At 42.3% G+C, this 22,375-nt stretch overlaps 1 protein-coding gene across 1 annotated transcript in view; it reads left to right on the top strand.

Annotated features, from left to right (window-relative positions):
* lrrc3b (leucine rich repeat containing 3B) overlaps nt 1-3,826 on the top strand; it is a 52,678-nt gene extending 48,852 nt beyond the window's left edge. Inside the window, exon 2 of the mRNA XM_055660481.1 lies at nt 283-3,826. Within this exon, the coding sequence (XP_055516456.1) occupies nt 428-1,207 (780 nt within the window). The 5' untranslated portion in view covers nt 283-427 and the 3' untranslated portion in view covers nt 1,208-3,826. The remainder of the gene's footprint in view (nt 1-282) is intronic.
* The last annotated feature ends 18,549 nt before the right edge of the window (nt 3,827-22,375 follow it).

The raw sequence follows: 22,375 nt of genomic DNA, 5'->3' as shown, positions 1-22,375 counted from the left end.
CCACTGAGTTACTCGAGCCTTGTGTGTCTCTCTTTGGCTGGAGCACATTGCTTAACTGCTGAGCCATGAATGGTGAAGATGAGGCATGGGTGAAGCTGAGATGAACGAGGGCAAACTGGGAAGTGCAATTTAGCAAGTACAGGGAGAGGTGAAACTATCACTTGGAATATCTTGCAATCAACATCAAGGATCATTGAGTTCACCATAGTCTGTATTTTAAATAAACTGTCCATTTTTTAATTTTGCTGCATAATTTATAAAATGCATACATTTCTGTTTCAGATAAAATACCTCTAAAAGTCATGTAAGTGGGCAGCGTGTGTGACCTGACCAAGATGCCTGCGGTAAAGGAAAGAATCATGACAGTGCACTGGACACATATTGTTGGATGAAGTAGCTGGCCATGTGATTATGCAGACATCCCAGCATGAAGCTGATGGACCTATTCCTAGCTCGCTCTCTCTCCACGTATTTTTTGCTGCAGAGTTTTGTGCTCTTGATACTGTGCTTTCACTCCACCAGCATGTGTCCTAAGGGGTGCCTGTGTTCTCACATCAGCAGCTTAAATGTAAGCTGCAGCAACGCAAACCTGAAAGAGATTCCCAAGGACCTGCCCCCAGACACTGCCTTACTTTACTTGGACTCCAATCAAATCAGGTCTGTTCCCAATGAAATCTTCAAAGACCTGTATCAGCTCAAAGTACTTAATTTGTCCAAAAATGTTATTGAATCCATAGAGGAGCAGGCGTTCAAAGGGGTGTCGGATACCTTGCAGACTCTTGATCTTACGAACAACAAAATTCGAAGCGTGCACAAAGACACTTTCAGTAAGCTCAAAGGCCGAGCCCAGATTTCTGACAATCCGTGGCATTGTGACTGCACCCTCCAGCAGGTACTGCACGACATGCCCTCCAAACATGAAACAGCCGGCAACATCATCTGTGAGACCGCCGTACTGGAGCAACACACTGGCAAGTCCTTCCTCAATGCTGCCAGTGAAGCTGACCTCTGTAACCTGTCGAAAAAGACAACCGATGTGGCAATGCTGGTCACGATGTTTGGCTGGTTCACCATGGTGATATCTTATGTAGTGTACTATGTGCGGCAGAACCAGGAGGATGCAAGAAGGCATCTTGAATATTTAAAATCACTCCCAAGCAAGCAAAAGCAGCCAGAGGAATTAGATGACATTAGTACTGTGCTATAATGAGGTGGGAAATGCTTTCATAAAAAGGGTTTGAAATTGAGCTTATTCTGTGGATATTTAAATTATCCCCACTCAGCAGAAAAGTAGACAGCAAGTCCAACACTTTAATCAGTAGCAATTATGGCCATGGGTTCCCTCGGTATGAAGCAAATGAGGGTGTTAGAAGCTTCAAAAAAATCTTGTGAATGATATTCATGTATCACATGGCATTCCTTAGTCTCAAATTTTTAACGGAAGTAAATTAAAACCTGTACTGACTTGATGAAGGGAAAGACATGCAAAGGCGATAAGCATCCAGTTGCTACAGTAACCACTTGCTGACAATAATCAGTTGAAGGTGGAAGAATGTGCCAGGTCATTTTTAGAACTCGTTGATGCATCACTGTGGACACAGTCTACCTGAGAGTTTAATTTGAATGATAACGTTGCAAGGGTGTTTGCAAGTGACTGACAGAGGCAGTAAAGGTTTCTTGCTTCTCTGCTCACATGTTTCGGGTTCTGCAGGTAGACATGCTTGCATCCCACCTGAGGTCTCACGGGAGCGTTTCTGCATTTTCTGGCAACTCAGCTCGTCTCGGACTAGGTCAGCAGAACTCGGCCACTGTACCAGTTCCCGTCACAGCTGGGACAGCATGCTGCTATCTGCTGGTTGTGCAATGCGATCAGCCAAAGGCTGGGTGGGCAAGGGTTACACCGAGCTGAGAAAACAAAGATCAAAGAAAGGGAAAGATCACTGAGAAGGAGAAGACTAGGAAAGCTATTTGTGGGAAACATTTCCACCAAGCTGTCGAGTGAAAACAAACAGGAGGGAGGGACAGGAATAGATCTGGAACTCCACTTGCAGGATATCTGTAACAAGCTGAACCCTGTGGGTCAGTGGGCACAGCTAGCAAAGGTAAGGATCATAACCTTTGCATAGTTGTCAAACTAAAAGTAGCACTAGAATCAGAATAAACTTTTGATCACTGATTATCGTCACAATAAGAATCATTTCTGATTGTGTCAGTCTCATCTTCTGCATAAATTCATGTAAAGGACAAAATTACACCTTAAATGTTTGGTTCATCCAGAATAAAGTTTGAATGTAAAGCCAAGATCCACAAAATAATGTAAAATAGCTTCCGGAATAGATATTGTACCATTTTGGATGAATTGTATCCAGTTTTAATTGGCCCGTGTCAATGGACCGTCCCACCCTATGAGAATATAAACTCGAGCTGGTGTGAAGAAATAGCACACTCAATATCAAAATTGATACTGCACCTGTGCGTGCTGGTCTGCTGAGAGGCAGGCAGTTAAATTCCTTACTGATTTTATTATGTGGTATTATGGCAAAATGAGGGCGGGTCTATTGTATCAACAAAAGGAGCTGGGTTTCTCTATGACTTGCTTCCTGCAGCTCATTAGTCCTTAGATACAAAGTGAAAATCTAGAGATCTGTTTGTTGGAGTGCTGAGACCTGCATATAAGGAATTTTTGAGCGGGAATATAACATTCAGCCCCTTAAAACTGAATAAAACTGTCTCTCAAAAACGGAGACAAATGGAACGATGGATGCTGGAATCATAGAAACATAGAAACATAGAAATTAGGTGCAGGAGTAGGCCATTCGGCCCTTCGAGCCTGCACCGCCATTCAATATGATCATGGCTGATCATCCAACTCAGTATCCCGTACCTGCCTTCTCTCCATACCCTCTGATCCCCTTGGCCACAAGGGCCACATCTAACTCCCTCTTAAATATAGCCAATGAACTGGCCTCAACTACCCTCTGTGGCAGAGAGTTCCAGAGATTCACCACTCTCTGTGCACAATGCATAGCGCTGGAGTAATTCAGTCGGGCATCATCTGTGGAGGGAATAGACGGACGGTATTTTGGGTTGTCAAAAATTTACTTTACTCCAATATTACATCCTGGCATAGCAAACGTCTAGTTATCTCATTTTCAGACTTTTATTGACCCAGTATCAACACATTTTAGAGAAAAATCCCAATCTCAATTTCCCTTAATGTGAAATAACCAAATGGTTTTGTTTGACATTTAAGATGATGCCAAGATACTTTTAGTGCATATTCTAATTGGATGGTGTTATCATCAATGGATGTGGAGAATGTAAGTTTAAGCATCGCTCTACCAGTGCTCATTCTCACAATCAAAATAGACACGCGAGTACAGCGCGACACTTAGCACGTGAGGCTGTATCCTGTGAATTGGTCACCATCTGGTGTGAAAAAGAAAATGCTATTCTACCAAATCAATGGCAGCATATGGGACAGTTGTAACAACGGAGCAGTGCGCTTGTTTTATGAAGGAGCTACTGAGATGGAAATGAGGGTGCTGAGCTGAGTTGAAACAGCACCAACAGATAGCTCTCCTGACCCAGTAACGCTGACCATTTTGGATCTTAAGATCAAGCACAATCTAGTACCGAATGATCCTGATCTCCTTTTTAAGTGCCTGAAATCTGTTTTGCCTGTTTGTGCTAAATCTTGGATAATTTCTGCAAGAAAATACATTTTGTTATCTTTCATCTGATGTCTGTAGCAAATGCATTGTATATTATAACATTAATATTTTGTCCAGCTACCTTATTTGTCATACTTGTATTGAGTCTTAGAATAAAATAAATGCCGGATAATTAAGCTGTTTTCTTTTTCTTCTCTCATTTTTTTAAATGACTAATTGATTATTCCTTATGAAATGTTTAAAATAAATTGTGGATTTTTTTAGTTGATATCAAGAATGGATTTTTTTTTAATTCCCAGTCTTTTTATCTACACGTATATCCAAACTGGTAAAATTAGATAATCAGAGTGACTAATCTTTGACATTTGTGCAATAGAGTACAGTAATTAGACTAGAGGCTAAATGTATCAGTTTTCTAATAAAAATAAGCTAGTATCAAACAATGGTGAAAAGTGTGGCGTTAGTAAATGGCTGTAATTAGTAAACCTTGGTTGGTATGGCCTAAGAAGCAGATAGCAAGCAATGTGATTGTGTCTTAATTACTAGATGAACCTGTGTGTGAGAGTGTGATAGTGTGTTAGTGTGAGCGTGAGCCTGCGTTAGCCTGATTGGGGGGGGGGGGGGGGGGGGGGGGTGGGAGAAGGGGAAGGACCACAATGTGATAGTACCTCCCCTTTTATGACAAATACTGATTGCCTTGCCAGGAATGTCCGCATTGCAACAATAGAGATAAAAATACAGATCTGCATCGCCAAACAGAACTGATGTGTTTAAGGGGTCACATCAGTACTGATGTGTTTGTGGCCTCAAAGCCATCCACCCAGTAACTGATGCTGTCCTGGCCTGGATGTCTACCCTTGATCTACAACTTTATCCTGTGCATGCCATACGCAAGAAGTAGAAAAAGTTTAAGTGGTTTTAAAAACCTGAAGGAGAAAGAGACAGTGTGCTGCCAGGGATAAAACATTAGGAAGAGACTTCTATGGAAGTATAAACAGTGCATAGACCATTGAGCTAAATGTGCTATGAATATTTAGGCTATGGAAATTCAATTGCATAGCACATGTTTGAAATGTAAAACAGTTTATGATGAGTGATCAGCAGTATTGTGTGTGATTGCCTCATGCATATAATGTGCTTGTTGATGGACACTGGGTGTGTCCCATTGTGTCAGTCAGCATTCAACAAGCTGAACATTACTTCCACATCAGTGAAATGCACAAGCACACTGTAAAATATGAATGGTGCTCAAACACAGGAGATTGTCAGCAGGGGGCCCACGTCAGCACAGGACCCACATGAGCACAGTCAGGAGTGGCGGGCCACAGCTTGTAGAGGGAGGCCATGAGGATCAGAGATGGCAGACGCAAGAGTAGGGACCAACAGGAAAGTGCACTGGGGTCTTACCTTCCAAGCCCTCAAAGTCGATTGTGGGAGCTGCCTCCGGGGTACAAAGGCTGAAGGTGGTCGGGCGAGGAGAGGGATGATGGTTCGCTGGATAATCCAGATGGAGTCGACAGCTGGAGACTCTGCAGCAGCCTGGGGCTCACATGGATAGGACGCCACTCCAGAAGACCAAGCATGCAGACCGGATTGGACTTCTAAAATGGCGCCAAAACCTAGCGACTCACGCATGCACTCTCAGTGGACTATTTCTGTACACTTGGTGCTAATCGGGGATTGTCCTTCGCTACTGCAATAATTTACTGAATTGTATTAAAAAAATGCAAATAATATAGAACCATTGATCATTGAAAGGTCTTTAAATGTTTTTTTTCTGAATGGCCTGGCTGCTTGTTAGCTTCAGCGCTTACTTTGAATAGCATTCTTACTGAGACCGATAGTCCTTTCCAAAAATGGACTAGTTATGGGACAAGGGCACTGACAGGTTTCATATTTTCTTTTCCTTCCTATATCTTTATTTAAGATCTTCTGACACAATGACCAGTCCGGCAGTTTGAACTCTGTACTTGATCATATAGCTGTTAGGAGCTCCGCCATGGAGAAGCCCAACGTGTCCCATTATGATGAAATATCAAATTGCCATTATTGCAGAGCATTCCTAGTCTGAGCCATGTGCGAGATCTCTGTATAAACTCTGGACATGGATGGTAAAGTCATTTGATCAGGTTGTTTGCTTTGTTCCAGGAGTTTATTGATATGGATTTTCAAAAAGTAATCCTGAACAGATCTGCCATTTGAAATGTAATAAAAAGGAACAGCAAATGTTGGTTTATACCAAAGATGGACACAAAATGCTGGAGTGACTCAGCGCATCAGGCAACATCTCTGGAGAAAATATAGAGGTAACATTTCGGGTCAGGACCCTTCTTCAGATTGATTGTAGGGGGAAAGGTACTGGAGGCAAGTAAAGGCCAAGATAAATCAGAGCCAGCAACAGATGACCTCTGCACAGAGATTCCCTGATAGGCTAATTGTTTGTTAGGGACGGTGTGATCCGAAGAGGGGCACATCATTGTGAACTGTAGAACAGTGGAACTGGTAACGGACTTGTAGTGGAGGAAGGGGGGACATGGGAGAGAAAGCAAGGGGATGCGGGAGGAGAGTTTATGTAGAAGTTGCCTAAAACGTGAGAATTCAATGTTCATACTGGTGGATTGTAAGCCACCCAAGTGAAATATGAGGTCCTGTTCCTTCAATTTATGTGTGGCCTCACTAGGGCAATGGAAGAGGCCCAGGATAGGAAGGTCAGTGTGGGAATTGGATGGAGAGTTAAAATAGTTAGCAATTGGGAGATTATTTAGGCCTTGGCGAACTGATTGTGCGATCATCAAAACGGTTGCTATGCTATGCTTCGTCTCACCAACGTACAGGAGTCCACATCGGGAACACTGGATGCAGTACATGAAGTTAGAGAAGTTGCATGTGAACCTCTGTCTCACCTGGAAGGACCATTGAGGTTCCTGGATGGAGTCGAAGGAGGAGACCTAAGAGTAAATGTTGTATATCCTGTGGTTACAGCGGAAAGTACCTGGGGAGGCGGTGGTTTGGGTGGGAAGGAATGAGTGAGCCAAGGAGTTACAAAGGCAGCAGCCTCTGTGGAAGGTGGAAAGGAGTGGAGATGGGACGATGTGATTAGTGTTGAGATCATGTTGGAGATGACAGAAATGGCAGAGAATGACGTGTTGGATGCTGAGGCTGGTGGGGTGAAAGGTGAGGACCAGGGGGTCTCTCTCCTTGTTGCATCTGAGGAGAGGGGGAGTGATAGCAGAACTACGGGACACAAAAGAGTCACATATGAGGGACCCATCTATGACAGAAATAGTATTCCTACTTTGAAGTAGTTCTCCAATGGGAGTTTTGCAAGACACTTGCTCACTGCTCCCCCACTGTGATTCCTAATGCTCTCCGACTCTATGACCACAGAGCGGGTTTAACCCAGGTTCAACTCGCTACCACAGCCACGTGTTTCCTCGGCACTTGCCTGCATTTCCATTTTGTGCCCCATGGGCTCCATCACCAGTTCCAGGTTTCCCTGTTCGGACCCACCCCAGATTTCAGGTACCGGCAGTCAATCCACCTCGTCTCGCAACAGTTCTCCTACCATGCCCTGTGTTCCACACTGATCACATGTACTGGCACCAGCAGGCCCTCGCTCTGACTCTCCTGCAGTTCCGGGCCTCACTCACCCAGACCTGCAATGGACCATAACTTCACTTCATTCTACACCAGATCCATTCCTTCAGTAAATGCTTCCTCACCTACCTGGATTCCACCAAGGATCGCAAACTGGAATTCCCACTATTCAGCAATTACATTTAAGAAATAATTAGAACCCACAATGAGAGTAAAGTAGGGTAATTGTGCATGGACCAAGTTTGATAGGCCAAATAATTGTGCATGGACCAAGTTTGATAGGCCATGTGCTTAACTCAGTAACCAGCGACTGGTTCTGAGTTAAGCACATGGGGCTGTCAAAAGATTGACCTCTCCTTTCGCCCCCTCTGCCCCTCTCATGTTCTCGACAACTTAAATCTTAAAAAAAATCCCTTTGGAAAAAACACTTTCCCAGTTTTAATGAAAGGTCATCAATCTGAAACATTGGTTTTGCCCCTCTCTTGATAGATGCTGCCTGACAGGATTTTTAACCCACTTACAACTTAATGTTTTAGTGAATGTGAGATAAGATCCATGTCTAATATGTTTTGTTTCATTTCAGATTTTCAACATCTGCAGTATTTCTTTTCAAGGTGTATCTGAGTGGCAGCTGACAGGTGAAATGGGCATAACTTGTGTAAAAATGAAAATTACTCTGCGATTACAATCTCAAATATAACTTTCCAACTTAAATCTCTTTTTATTTTGGTACTCTTTGATAACATGCATAAAAATAGACTAGCCCTCAGTCTACACTAAACACTTGGAACAATAACCTAGCACAGCACTAAGCTATATATACACAAGAGTCTGTAATTATATTTAAAAGTTAAATATCCTCTTACAGATGTACTTGCAGCAAAATACATTTACCCATCATTGTTGCAAATAATAGGTTAAAAATTCAACCTACACTCATTCTTATTTTACTTTGGATATAGACTTTCAGCATGATAAGCCTTTCTTTTTAGGCCATTTTTAGTCTTATGCTAATATTGTTATATTTTTGGAATTAAATGTTCCTGCCTGTAAAGAAACCGGAGCTAAAGTAGGTGTAATTACACTGGTCGGTTGCTATTTTTTAACAAACCTTCTACAGCTCTTCAACGGCATTGACATTTACTGTTATTTCTCTGTCCATCAGTGTATGCCTCACAAGTCTGAAGTCTGGTGATCCATTTAGAGAAATACAAAATGATTTGACTGAAGTTCAAAGTGTGCAGTTTTTGCTTATGTCTCCCCGGCAATAGTTTGGTACCCATCTCTTCAGCCACAGGCATTGCAGATTTTGAGTCAAACCTATAGATATATTATATCCTGCACTCTGTTTATTTATTTTGCACTACCAGATGTACATATGTGTGGTATGTTTTGTCTAAATAGCACACAAAACAGTTTTTCACCGTATTTCAGCACGAATAACATTAATAAGCCAATACCTAGACCAATATCAATGATTATTTAACCAGGAATGGAACTGGTGGCAAACAAAAGACAAATCCAGAGACTTCAGCACACAAATGTAGACTATGAGGAGTTTGCTATACAGAGACTATTACTGGCATGGATGGACTTTGGTGCCATCTACAAAATGTTTTTTTTTTAAACTAGAAAAAATTAGCTCATTGCCCTTTTAGGACAACAATATTCCATATTACTGGGTACAGTTGTTGCTTACTTGGCAGCAGGTGTGCTGCTGGACTTTATTTTTAAGGTGCTGGTCATTTTAAGGGAGGCTGCACTGTTGGCAATGCCAAGTTTCAGATGAGATGTTGAATGAAACCCCCACTTCCGCTAGATTGGATACAAAAAGTTTCTCAGCACTTTTAAAGAAAACATGGGAGTTATCCTTGGTGCTATGATCAACATGTCGAGACCATTTATGGCAATTCACATTTTGTAGCTTGCTTTAAATTGCTATGTGGAAATGGGCTGCTATCTTTCCTAAATTAGATTTACTATATTTAATAAGAATTCTGTTCAATGTGAAGTATTTCCAGAAACAGAAGATGGGGTGAAATGTGCTGCACCCAAGGTCTGGAGTTGCTGCCGCTACTGGCTAAGACTCATACCAAATTGTTTTACAATTGCTTTCATCTAGAAATAAGTATCCTCTAATAGCCCAATCTTCACAAAGCACTCAGCCAACCACCTTGGTTAAGGTGGGGGGTGTTCTACATAGAAACATAGAAAAATAGGTGCAGGAGTAGACCATTCGGCCCCTTGTTCTGACCCCAGAGTTTCCTCTCCAGCTCTGGATGAAAACCAACAGCTTCTTTCTCTGCTATTCCTTTTCCCAACATGGCATCTAAATTGAATGGAGCAATCTGTAACATCATCTGTCTCCTGAAAAAGTCTGCATCATCATTTAAACAATTGCTTTGGGAGATCCAACCTTACTCTGAGAGGTGCAATCCTATTTTAGTTAGGCCATTAGAGTTGTGCAACAATTCTCGCCTTGTCTTGGACAAAGTGGCCTTCTTGAAGCAGGGCCTCAGGATGATGGAGGGGTGTACTGTGCCTGTGATGGACTAGGCTGAGTTCACTACTCTCTGCAGCCTTTTGCATTCATGTGCATTGTAATTGCCCAATCAATCAGGCTACTTTCTATGGTACATCTGTAAAAGTTTGTTAGAGTACCCAGAAAAATACCAAATCTCTTCAAACTTCTAAGCAGAGGCCTTGGTGCACCTTATTCACAATTGTATCTTTGTGCTGAGCACAGGACAGATCATACGAGATGTTGAAAGTCAGGATTTAAAGACGCTGACTCTCTCCACCATTGACCCACCACTAAACACTGATATGTTGTCTCCCGATTGTCTCTATTATTTTATGCAATATAATTTCACTCAGTGGATCTTTATGTCTGTTCCGAATTGTATTTGGATGGCCAACATGCTGCAATTACTAATGGTTCCCCACTTTCCAAGAAAGCTGTTGAAGACAAACAACCTGGTTGAAAAAGGAGGCAACAAGAACAAGAGGTGCAATGAACTCCTGCACCTAATTTCTATGTTTCTATGTTTCTATGAAGAGTGGCAGGATCAATTCTAGAATAATGATCTCACACTGGCCAGCACTTTAAAGATAAAGTCCAGCAGCATATCTGCTGTCAACTAAGCAACTGTACCCAATAATATTTAATATTGTTGTCCAAAAAGGGCAATGCCAATTTTTCCTAGTTTTTAAAAATCATGTTGTAGATGGCACTAAAGTCCATCCATGCCAGTTATAGTCTCTGTATAGCAAACCTGGTCTGAAAAATAGCACAACATTGATCCATGGGAATGCAGAGATTTAAAAGAGGGCTTCATAGAGTGGATTCAAATAGAGCTTTATTTTGTTATCATTTAATACTATTATGACAGATTTAACTCTGATTCTAGTTTTGTATGTACTGCTACATCTGGTTTTCATTGTGTGTTTGACTGTTGGTCTGAACTGTATACTGTGTGTAATTCTGGATTGTCTTTGTTGACAGCCTATTTCATCACACAGTAGCAGATTTACCAGATGAGATCACTTGAAATTGGGCAGGTCTAATTGCCCCTTCCTTCCCAAAAAACACACATGCACAGCTACATCATAACTGAGATAAACTAAAAGAGCACAAACACAACATTTTGGTAGCTTGCTAATTACATGAATCACTGATGTAAAATACCATCTCACCCCCATAAGTATATGTTCTGATTTTTCCAGTACTGTTGTTAAAAGCTGGGCCGAAGGGCCTGTTTCTGTGATGTATCATTCTGATTCTATAAAAGAAGTGGCTGAGAAATATATAATCGTAACAGTTTTTACATTTTTTGGAACTGCAATGAAATCATTGATATTTGAGTTTAGTATTATATATTAACATGATTACTGCCTAAAACAAAAAGCTCCTCCATTCTTAGCAGCAAGTCAATGAATAAGCTTCAGTTTTTCTTAATGTGTCATTAAGAAGTCAATATGTGTACAGTGTTTGTACAGTTAGGAGCCTGCTATTAATACCAATGAGAATGTGGTTGTGTTTCGCTAAATGTTATCTATGCTGAAAGCTTTGCTTCAGTGGTCTGTTTGATTTCAGTCTTCCTTTAAGACAATCTTATTATGTGACATTCAGATTCAGATTCAGATTCAGAAAACTTTATTGTCTGTCGTAACAGAAAATCTTCTTTGACGTGGCTCAACATACAGGCAGGACAATGTACTGATAAGAAGTCACACAACACAGATTTCTGCGAGCACACACAGTGTGTATCGATCTTAAAAGCAAATATAAAGATTAAAAACTGTAAAAATAGACAAGATAAAAGTTGTGGATACGTGTAAAGTGACAATGCGTCAGGGTTAATTTGTCCATTGTTCATTTTTTATTTAAGCTGTTTATGGCAATGGGTATGAATGAGTTTTTGTGGATGTTTTTCTTGGATAGGGGGACTTTATATCGGCGGCCTGATGGCAGAAGTTGGAAAGACTTGTGCAGGGGGTGGGTGGGATCCTGTGTAATGAGATTGGCTTTCCTTTTAACTGCCTGGGTGTGGAGTACTGATAATTGATTTTGAGTTTTGCCAGTTATTTTGCTTGCCTGATTGATGATCCGGGAAAGCTTTGATTTGTCTTTGACAGAGGTGAGGGTGAACCAGGATGTGATGTTAAAGGTGAGTACAGATTCTATAAGTGATTTATAGACAGCTGTTAAAATGTCCTGTCTGACATCAAAGCTCCCGAGTTTCCTCAGCAGGAACAGGCGTTGCTGTGCCTTCTTGTACACAGAGTCTGTGTGCTGGGAGAAGGACAGGCGGGTGTCAATCTCTGTGCCCAGGTATCTAAAGGCCTCTACCTGCTCAACTGTCTGCCCATTCAGCCTCAGAGGTTCAAAGAGAGGTTGGGGGGAAGATGTTCACCTCCCCCCACAACACAGCTCCTTGGTCTTGGAGATGTTAAGCTCCAGAGAGCTCTCTTAGATCCACAGCATCAGGGTGTTGACCTGCTGATAGTAGGCAGCCAGAGAAGTGTGATCCTTGATGTGGGCCACCAGGGCCATATCGTCTGCATACTTAAAAAGGGAAATGTCACTGTTATTGTTTGTTATGTTGTTTGTGTAGATGGAAAATAAAATCGGTGATAAGACACAACCCTGGGGGACACCAGTGTTTAAAATTATGTTCTTGGATTTAAAACCATTTACCACCACATGCTGAGGCCGGTCCTGCAGAAAGTCTTTTATCTACAGGATAAGTGATGGGTTGACTTGTAGATCCAGAAGGCGGTTGCAGAGGGTGACCGTGTTAACTGTGTTAAAAGCTGAAGAAAAGTCCATAAATAAAATCCGTGTGTGGGGGTGTGGGGAGTCCAGCTGTCTGCTAACTGTGTCCAGGAGAGTCAAACAGGCATCCTCCACCCCACGCCTTGCCTTATAGGCAAACTGGAGTGGGTCAAGCCTGTCCACCACCATAGCAGTGAGGTGATCACTTACCACCCTCTCCATACACTTGGAAAGAATGGATGTGAGTACCACCGGTCTGTAGTCCTTCATCTCCCTGGCGTTAGATTTCTTCGGCACCGGTATGAGTGTGGACTCCTTCCACATCCGTGGGACACAGCTGGAGTCAAGGAGATGCTGGAATAGCTGAGTGATAACATCACCCAGCTGAACTGAGCATTCCCTCAGCAGCTTGCCCCTGAGCCTGTCCGGGCCAGAAGCTTTGTGAGGGTTGATGCGGCCCAGTATAGATGTAACCTTCCTTTTATCCACTGTGATTGATGAACTGCTGGTGAGGGTCCAGTCATTCTGGGGGTGTGTCCTGTCAAACCTGCTGTAATAGATGTTGAGTTGCTCAGCAAAGGTGGCAGGGTCAGAGCATTGGATCAGGGCCGGTTTCTGGGCTCTGCCCATCATGGTGTTAAGTCCCTGCCATGCCTCCCTTGCATTGCCAGTGGTGAATTTTTCCTCCACTTTGTTTTTGTAGTGGAGTTTGGCCAGCCTGGTCTTCCTTCTCAGCTCACTATTATACTGTTTTACTGTGTGTTTGCCTCCCTGTAGGAATGCCACTTTTTTGTTGTTAAGACACTGCTTCAGGTCCTTGGTAACCCAAGGCTTGTTATTAGGGTACAGCTTGACCTGTTTTGTTGGTATAACAGCATCCACACAGAATGACAACTAGGAGGAGATAGAGTCTGTCAGCAGATTTAGGTCTCCCTCACAACTTTGGAAAAATATTTCCCAGCCAGTGATCTCCATGCAGCCCCTTAATGCATCGACAAAGTCATCGTTCCAGACTTGAATAGTTTTTGTTTGTATATCTTCTGTTTTTAGTTTTTGTCTGTATTTTGGAAGCAGCAGAATGACATTGTGGTCGAACGACCGAGTGGTGGGCGGGGCTTTGAGACATAGGCTCCCGGTATGTTACCGAAACACAGATCCAGCGTTCTGTCAAGTCTGGTAGGTGTGGTGACATGCTGCTCCAAGTTTGGAAGCAGTGTGGTGACATCGCATCTGTTAAAATCCCCGAGCAGGAAGACAGGCTGATCGCTGCTCTGATTGACAGCTCTGTTGAAACAGTCAGCAATGCGCTCCGCTGCAAATGCGTTATCAGGTCCAGGGACATACGCTAGGATAACTGTGATCTGTGTGAATTCACGGGGAAGGTAGTGAGGCCTGAACGACACCGTCATGATTTTGTGGTGTTTGCTGCATTCAGTCTCTCTGACAGTGAAGTTGACAGCCCACTCTGTGTTGCCAGCCATGCAGAGCCCACCCCCAATCAACTTCCGCGTCATCCTAGTGTCTCTGTCAAAACGGATGATCTTAAATCCATCAATATCGACATTGGTTATTTCTTCTGACAACCATGTCTCCGTGAAGCAAAAGAGACTTGTTTGACGGTAGTCTGAGTCAAGTTTGATGAGTGCGGAAAGTTCAGTTATTTTGTTGCGTAGTGACCGCACATTGGAGAGAGTTATTGCAGGTAGTGGCAGCCTTCTACCTCGTCTCCTCATTCTGTTCCGTATTCCTCCTCTGGATCCCCTTTTCCTACGAATGCACTTGATGTAATGATTCCTCTGTAGCTGAGGAATCCCATTCAGGGAAGAAGGTGTCACTTGTAGAGCCAGGGAAGCAGGCCGCAGATCCAGCAAAGTGTCCCGTGAGTAGGTGAGCCTCCCTCCATGGCGTGTCATGGGATTTGCCGGTGTAGTACATATCGCAAATACTGGTTCCAGAAAGGTGGTCAGAACACACAAACTCGCTAAATACTTGACCGTGGTAGTCATACTTGCTGTCGTTAAATACCGCACTTAATGACTCTCAGAAAAACACTAAACAACTCAGAAAACATGCAAACATACGGGAGCAGCGCGCCGCGAGTCGCTCACAGAGTAGCGCCCCGCCCAGCAGATGAATTTGTGTATGCAAAGTCCTTCATTCTTGCTTGCTAAGAATAAATTTAGAATAATTCCAATTTATTTTTTTATTCTTAAGATATTGCCTGTAATATATTTATTTTTAGTTGATAATATATAAATGGACAATTTATGTCATAAAATTTTCTTTAAATCTACAACATTGTAAGGAAACTGCCATGTATTTCTAATATGATGAATGCCTCCTTCTGCTGGACAGCTGTTTTCAGGCGTAAATGGAGAAGACAGAATATGTTGGGGCTCATAGAAGGTGGAGTAGAGAATAGAGGGGTAACACCAATTGGATGCAATATTTATGCCTAAGAAAATGCAGTATTCCTGTGGCCTTTAAAATCCCATGCCTGCTCAAAAGGATTATGTGGCTTTAGGGTTGATTAAACAGATGGAATAACATCAGTAGACTGTACAAAGGAAATCTTCAAATAATTGTTAGATTTCCTAAAGCAGAGCTGATTTACTAATCTACCATTCTTGCATAGAATGTTTTGCAGCGTGCCAGACCTCTGACGGATCACTAATAAATGGTGGCTAGTGGTGGAGCACGGGAAATCTGCTAAATATCCATGTTGAATTTAAGGCGGAGGCAAAGATGGCAGGAACAATGAGCGTGGGTGGGGTTGTGGGTGGAACATGGATGCAGCTCACAGGGGCTTAGGGGCAGGAAGGGGTAGGTGCACCTTGTTCTTTGACCAATGGGAGGAGGAGTTTGGGTGGTGATGTCAGAATGTTGCCCTTCTGATTGCTGACAGGTGTTGAGAAGTGGCTGCTGGTTGTGGAGGGAGGAATTGGAGCAACTCTTTCACTCAGGTAGGTTAGACATTGACACAGTTCAAAATTACACGCAGCAACTGTGGGGATGGGGATGTAATTGAGGTAATCAACCAAGTAGAGGGAAAATGGAAAGACCTCTCTGAGGAAAACAAATATGTTTGTCTCTCAACCATTTTGTGTTTGAGTTAAAGGATGCTAGACTAAGAAAAAAAGCTCCCAAATGAATGTAATTGTATTGAAGCTGCTGTTTTTCACACAGTCTAGTCTACAGTGCCCTCCATAATGTTTGGGACAAAGACACATCATTTATTTATGAGCCCCTGTATTCCACAATTTGAGATTAGTAATTAAAAAAATCACATGTGGTTAAAGTGCATGTTGTCAGATTTTATTAAAGGGTATTTTTATACATTTTGGTTTCACCATGTAGAAATTACAGCTGTGTGTATGCATAGCCCCCCCATTTCAGGGCACCATAATAGACAATAGACAATAGGTGCAGGAGTAGGCCATTCGGCCCTTCGAGCCAGCACCACCATTCAATGTGATCATGACTGATCATCCCCAATCAGTACCCCGTTCCTGCCTTCTCCCCATATCCCCTGACTCCGCTATTTTTAAGAGCCCTATCTAGCTCTCTCTTGAAAGTATCCAGAGAACCTGCCTCCACCGCCCTCTGAGGCAGAGAATTCCACACTCACCACTCTCTGTGAGAAAAAGTGTTTCCTCGTCTCCGTTCTAAATGGCTTACTCCTTATTCTTGAAATGTGGCCCCTGGTTCTGGACTCCCCCAACATCGGGAACATGTTTTCTGCCTCTAGCGTGTCCAAGCCCTTAACAATCTTATATGTTTCAATGAGATGCCCTCTCATCCTTCTAAACTCCAGAGTGTACAATCCCAGCTGCTCCATTCTCTCAGCATATGACAGTCCAGCCATACCGGGAATTAACCTTGTAAACCTACGCTGCACTCCCTCAATAGCAAGATTGTCCTTCCTCAAATTAGGGAACCAGAACTGCACACAATACTAGGGCTCTGTACAACTGCAGAAGGACCTCTTTGCTCCTATATCCGATTCCTCTTGTTATAAAGGCCAACATGCCATTCACTTTCTTCACTGCCTGCTGTACCTGCATGCTTACTTTCATAGACGGATGTACAAGGACCCCCAGATCCCGTTGTACTTCCCCTTTTCCCAACTTGACGCCATTTAGATAATAATGTTTGGGACACATGGCTTCACAGGCGTTTGTAATTGCTCAGGTGTGTTTAATTGCCTCCTTAATGCAGGTAGAAGAGAGCTCTCAACACCTAGTCTTTCCTCCAGTCTTTCTATCACCTTTGCAAACTGTTATTGCTGTTAAACAACATGAGGACCAAAGTTGTGCCAATGAAAGTCAAAGAAGCCATTATGAGACTGAGCAACAAGAATAAAACTGTTAGAGGCATCAGCCAAACCTTAGGCTTAACAAAATCAATTGTTTGGAACATCATTAAGACGAAAGAGAGCACTGGTGAGGTTACTAATTGCAAAGGAACTGGCAGGCCAAGGAAGACCTCCACAGCTGATGACAGAAGAATTCTCTCTATAATAAAGAAAAATCCCCAAACACCTGTCCGACAGATCAGAAATACTCTTCAGGAGTCGGGTGTGGATTTGTCAATGTCCTGTCCGCTGAAGACTTCATGAACAGAAATACAGAGGCTACACTGCAAGATGCAAACCACTGGTTAGCTGCAAAAATAGAATGGCCAGGTTACAGTTTGCCAAGAAGTACTTAAAAGAGAAACCACAGTTTTGGGAAAATGTCTTGTGGACAGATGAGACAAAGATTAACTTATATCAGAGTGATGGCAAGAGCAAAGTATGGAGGAGAGAAGGAACTATCACCTCATCTGTGAAACACGGTGGTGGGGGTGTTATGGCCTGGGCATGTATGGCTGCTGAAGGTACTGGCTCCCTTATCTTCATTGATGATACAACTGCTGATGGTAGTAGCATAATGAATTCTGAAGTGTACAGACACATCCTATCTGCTCAAGTTCAAATAAATGCCTCAAAACTCATTGTCCAGCAGTTCATTCTACAGCAAGACAATGATCCCAAACATACTGCTATAGCAACAAAGGAGTTTTTCAAAGCTAAAAAATGGTAAATTCTTGCGAGGCCAAATCAATCACCCGATCTGAACCCAATTGATCATGCCTTTTATGTGCTGAAGAGAAAACTGAAGGGGACTAGCCCCCAAAACAAGCATAAACTAAAGATGGTTGCAATACAGGCCTGGCAGAGCATCATCAGAGAAGACACCCAGCAACTGGTGATGTCCATGATTCGCAGACTTCAAGCAATCATTGCATGCAAAGGATATGCAACAAAATACTAAATATGACTACTTTCATTTACATGACATTGTCAAAGATTATGGTGCCCTGAAATGGGGGGACTATGTATAAACACTGCTGTAATTTCTACATTGTGAAACCAAAATGTATAAAAATGGCCTTTATTAAAACCTGTTAATGTGCACTTTAACAACATATGATTTTTCTATTACAATTCTCAAATTGTGGTGTACAGAGGCAAATAAATAAATGATGGGTCTTTGTCCCAAACATTATGGAGGGCACTGTATGTTTTATGTATATTATTAATGAATTGAGTATACACAGATTAATTAGGGTGGAGCTGTTGCCTAACAGCGCAACAGACCCGTGTGCAATCCTGACCTTGGGTGCTTTCTATGTGGTTTCTGTAGATTACCCCTAGTGTGTTGGGAGTGGATGAGAAAGTGGGATAACATAGAACTAGTGAGAACGGGTGATCATGAGAGTCGAAGGGCTAGTTTTTACTGTATCTTTAACTGAATCAATCAATTTAAATTGGGAGTAATTTCAAGATCCGTCAACCAAGGCATTTCCAGTCAATGATCCATTCCCTAGGTTATTAGTTTTAAGTTTGGAAAGGACAAACAGCTTTCACTTTTACTCTAGAAAAAGCAGAATGAAATACAGGCCTGTTTTGTGATTTGGCACAAGAACTAGGAGGTCAGAAATAAAGACTTTGGCATCGGTATAAGGGTACACAATAGATCAACATTTGGTCTGATCTATTGTGTCTGAATAAGATCATTCATACTTACCTATGTAGTAATGGCAACGGAAAGTTGGACACTGGAAGATTCGGAAAGTTGCCATTACGTTGAAGTATAAGCTAGCTCTATGAGTAAAGCAGGAGCTTGGAAAAACCAGGGAACAAGGATTGTTTTATGTCACAAGCCTGATGACGCCATTCCCGATCAACTGGACAAGGTCACCACCTGCGCTAATCTGACTAACGGAGATTGGAAACCGACGCGCAGGGAGAGAATGAGTACATACAGCATTCAGCTTTATTGGAGAAGCTATATATATATATATATAGGAAAACAGCTACTGAAATGGAGAATTGAGAGGTTACCTTGAGAATCAGGGTGATATCAGTTGTTTGAAATACCAGCCACAGGCATACGACTTCCACGACGTCAACGAGTCTTAAGGGGATGGTGAACAAGTATGTCTAATGCTCAGTCACAAGATGGCGATGTTGGAAAGGATTCTGAAAAGGAAAGACGAGTTATTAAACACACTGACAAAGGCTGGGAATTCTTCATGGAAAAAGTGTCAGAAGACAAGAAACTCAATATGTAAACAAGCTAACAAGTTAATTGAAAAGCCGAAAGAACTCATGAAATCAAAGGACAATGAAAATGAAGTACAATCTAACCTGGTTCAATGAATGAATCTCTGTGATGAAGTCAGCAAAAGCCACGAGCCATTAGTGAAGGCACCACTGCCTGAAAAGGAGCTTGAAAGGCAAAATCATTGGTTTCAACAAAGAATGGAAACTTTTATGGTTTTATACAAGATGTAGAGGGGTGGTTATGTGATGTTGGACAGCAAGCTACGCACTCCATTGCTGAAAGTGCCATACAAGAATATTGTAAACTCAGATGAAATTGGATCTGATGACAGTGCCATGAACAAAAAGCACCAGCTTGAGCCACAAAAGGAGCAACTGAAAAGAGAAATTGAGCTGGCAGCAACCAATGCCAAGCTTGACCTTGAGGCACAAGAGGAACAGTTTAGTCGACCGTCCTCGTGGCCTACCAGCGGGCGTGGAGCACCGTTTCCTGACGGGGACCGCCCAGCACCTCGGCTTCGGTGGCGGCACAGCGCAGGAGCACTATCGCGGAGCGGAGCGGGCGATGCCTTGCCTGGGTCGCCGCGCTGGATCAACGCGCTGGAGCTCCGGTGAGCTGTGACCGCCGAGATCAACACCTCCGGGCTGCGGGTCTGCGGAGCGGAGCGGGCGGCGCCGACTCTAATATCGGGATCCTGGGAGCTCCAAACCGGCGCGGCTTTGTCGGCTTTGGAAGCCGCGGTCCCCAGTTAGGAAGCGACCGTTCCAGGTGGCCCAGCCGCTTAAAGGACTCTCCCGACACCGGGACAACAGCACCCGGCGAGAACGGCCTGGAACATCGGGCCTCCGCAGAGGCAATAGCAGAGGCCTCAATAGGCCTGACTTTGGGAGAACTGGGGATGGGGACTGGACATTGTGCCTTCCCCCACAGTGGTAACCATTGTGGGGGGATGATTATTTTGTGTGTAAGTAAATATGTTAGTCTGTGTCCAAGATGGTTGTCGGAAGGGAGAGTGTACGCTGGTGCAGTTTAGCTGCTGCTGCTCTCTCTTCACATTGTGTTTTTGATTTTTTGTCTTTGGAGCGATTTCTGTCTTTAATTTGTGTATTGGTGATGTCCTTATTATTTATTTTACTCTGACTATATGTTTTTTCTCTCTAGTTAATTTCTGTATATATATATGTATATATATGTATATGTGTATATATATATATGTATATATATGTATATATGTATATATATATATATATGTATGTATATATATATATATGTATATATATGTATATGTATATATGTATATATATATATATATATATGTATATATATATGTATATGTGTTTATATATATATATATATATATTAATATATATAATATATATTATATATAATATATTATATATATTATATATATTTTATTTATATATATTATATGTATGAATGTATGTATGTATATATATATATATATATATATATAGTGGACAGGGTGGAGCACATACAGTTTTCACCGGGAAGAATAGCTAGCTTATACGCAAAATAAGGAAAGCCTGGTACGTTCATCTTTGTTTGTACAACTGCTTTAATAAAGAACAAATTAAACTGGAAATAACAACGGGAAAATCTGTTCTATTTAATCACTCCTACTTACCTGTGTAGTAATGGAACAGAAAGTTGGACACTGGAAGAATCGGAAAGTTGCCATTACATCAGACTATATGCCAAGCTGTGGCAAGTTGATGGAAATGTCCTTCAGGCACTTGACCTGTGTGATGATTCATTGGATTTGAGTGAAATATGAAGACAAATTATGTTTTCAGATCTGTGGGTAAAAAATAGTCACTTAAAAATACAAATGTGACAAGTTTACAAGCACAGCAAGACTAAATTACAAATAATTCAGGTCTGGTTGGCTTCTGTAAGGTTCAAATGGAAATGATTGAGTCAAATGCACTGTTTAACATAATTATACAACAAAGATAACAGCAGAGTATTGTAATGAAAATACTTCTCTTTGTTGGTCATCTTCATCTGTTAGTAACCATGGTACCAAACCTGGTAGTGTTCCCATTATGTTCGCTCTGTGATTCTGGGAGACAATTTGTTTTGTGATATCAAATAAATAGGAGTCACAGTTCACAGTTTCATTTGGAGAGCAAGTAGACTGCTTACTTAAAATGAATATTGATGTGCAGGCTTTGAAATCCCTTAACATTGGTTACACCCTCTGTTTTTTTGTAGCAGAGAATTTTATTTCAGAAGATCGACATTCCCATTTGTTTTATGGTAGATGTTAAGTGAACACACTGCCAGAACTACTTATATGTCGTTGTGTGTTGGTGCTTTTTTTTGCCCCGTATGGCTCAAAGTACCCCTCAGGAATGAAAGCCTTCTCGGGAATCAAAGTGATCACCTCCGTGTGGAACCACAGGAGATGGGCAAGGTACTAAATGAGTATTTTTCCTCTTTATTTACCGAGGAAAAAGATAGTAGGGCGATGGAAATTGGAGCAGTCACTGGAAGTGTCTTGAGAGTAGTCAGGGTTACTGTCGAAGAAGTACTGAAGGTAGACAAATCTCCAGGGCCTGATCAGATATATCCAAGGACATTGCAGGGAAACTAGAGTTGAAATTGCGGGAGCCTTGGTTGAAATTTACAAGTCGTATTTAAATACAGAAGAGGTGCCAGAAGACTGGAGGGTGACAAATGTTGAGCCTCTTTTCAAGAAAGGCTGCAGGGAAAATATTGGGAACTATAGGCCGGTGAGCTTAACATCTGTAGTTGGAAAGTTACTAGAGAGTATTCTGAGGGATAGGTTATAGAGGCATTTTGATGGGCAAGGGCTGATTATGGATAGTCAGCATGGTTTTGAACGTGGAGGGTCATGTGTCACAAATCTGATTTTTTTTGAAGACGTGACCAAAACGGTTGATGAGGGCAGAGCTGCAGATGTTGTGTACATGGACTTCAGTAAGGCGTTCAACAAGGTTCCGCATGGTAGGCTGCTCTGGAAGGTTAGATCCCATGGGATCCAAGGAGAGATAGCTAATGGGTAGCAAATTGGTTCCATGTAAGGAAGCAGAGGGTGATGGTGGAAGGCTGCTTCTCGGACTTGAGGCCTGTGACTAGTGGTGTGCCTCAGGATTCGGTACTGTGCCCGTTACTGTTTGTCATCTGCATCAATGATTTGGAGGAGAACATACAGGGCAAGAATAGCACGT

Source organism: Leucoraja erinacea, chromosome 2 (genome assembly GCF_028641065.1).
Source record: "Leucoraja erinacea ecotype New England chromosome 2, Leri_hhj_1, whole genome shotgun sequence".
Taxonomy (NCBI): domain Eukaryota; kingdom Metazoa; phylum Chordata; class Chondrichthyes; order Rajiformes; family Rajidae; genus Leucoraja; species Leucoraja erinaceus.
The sequence above is the reverse complement of the archived record's forward strand: the minus strand, read 5'-3'. Positions and strand labels throughout refer to the sequence as shown.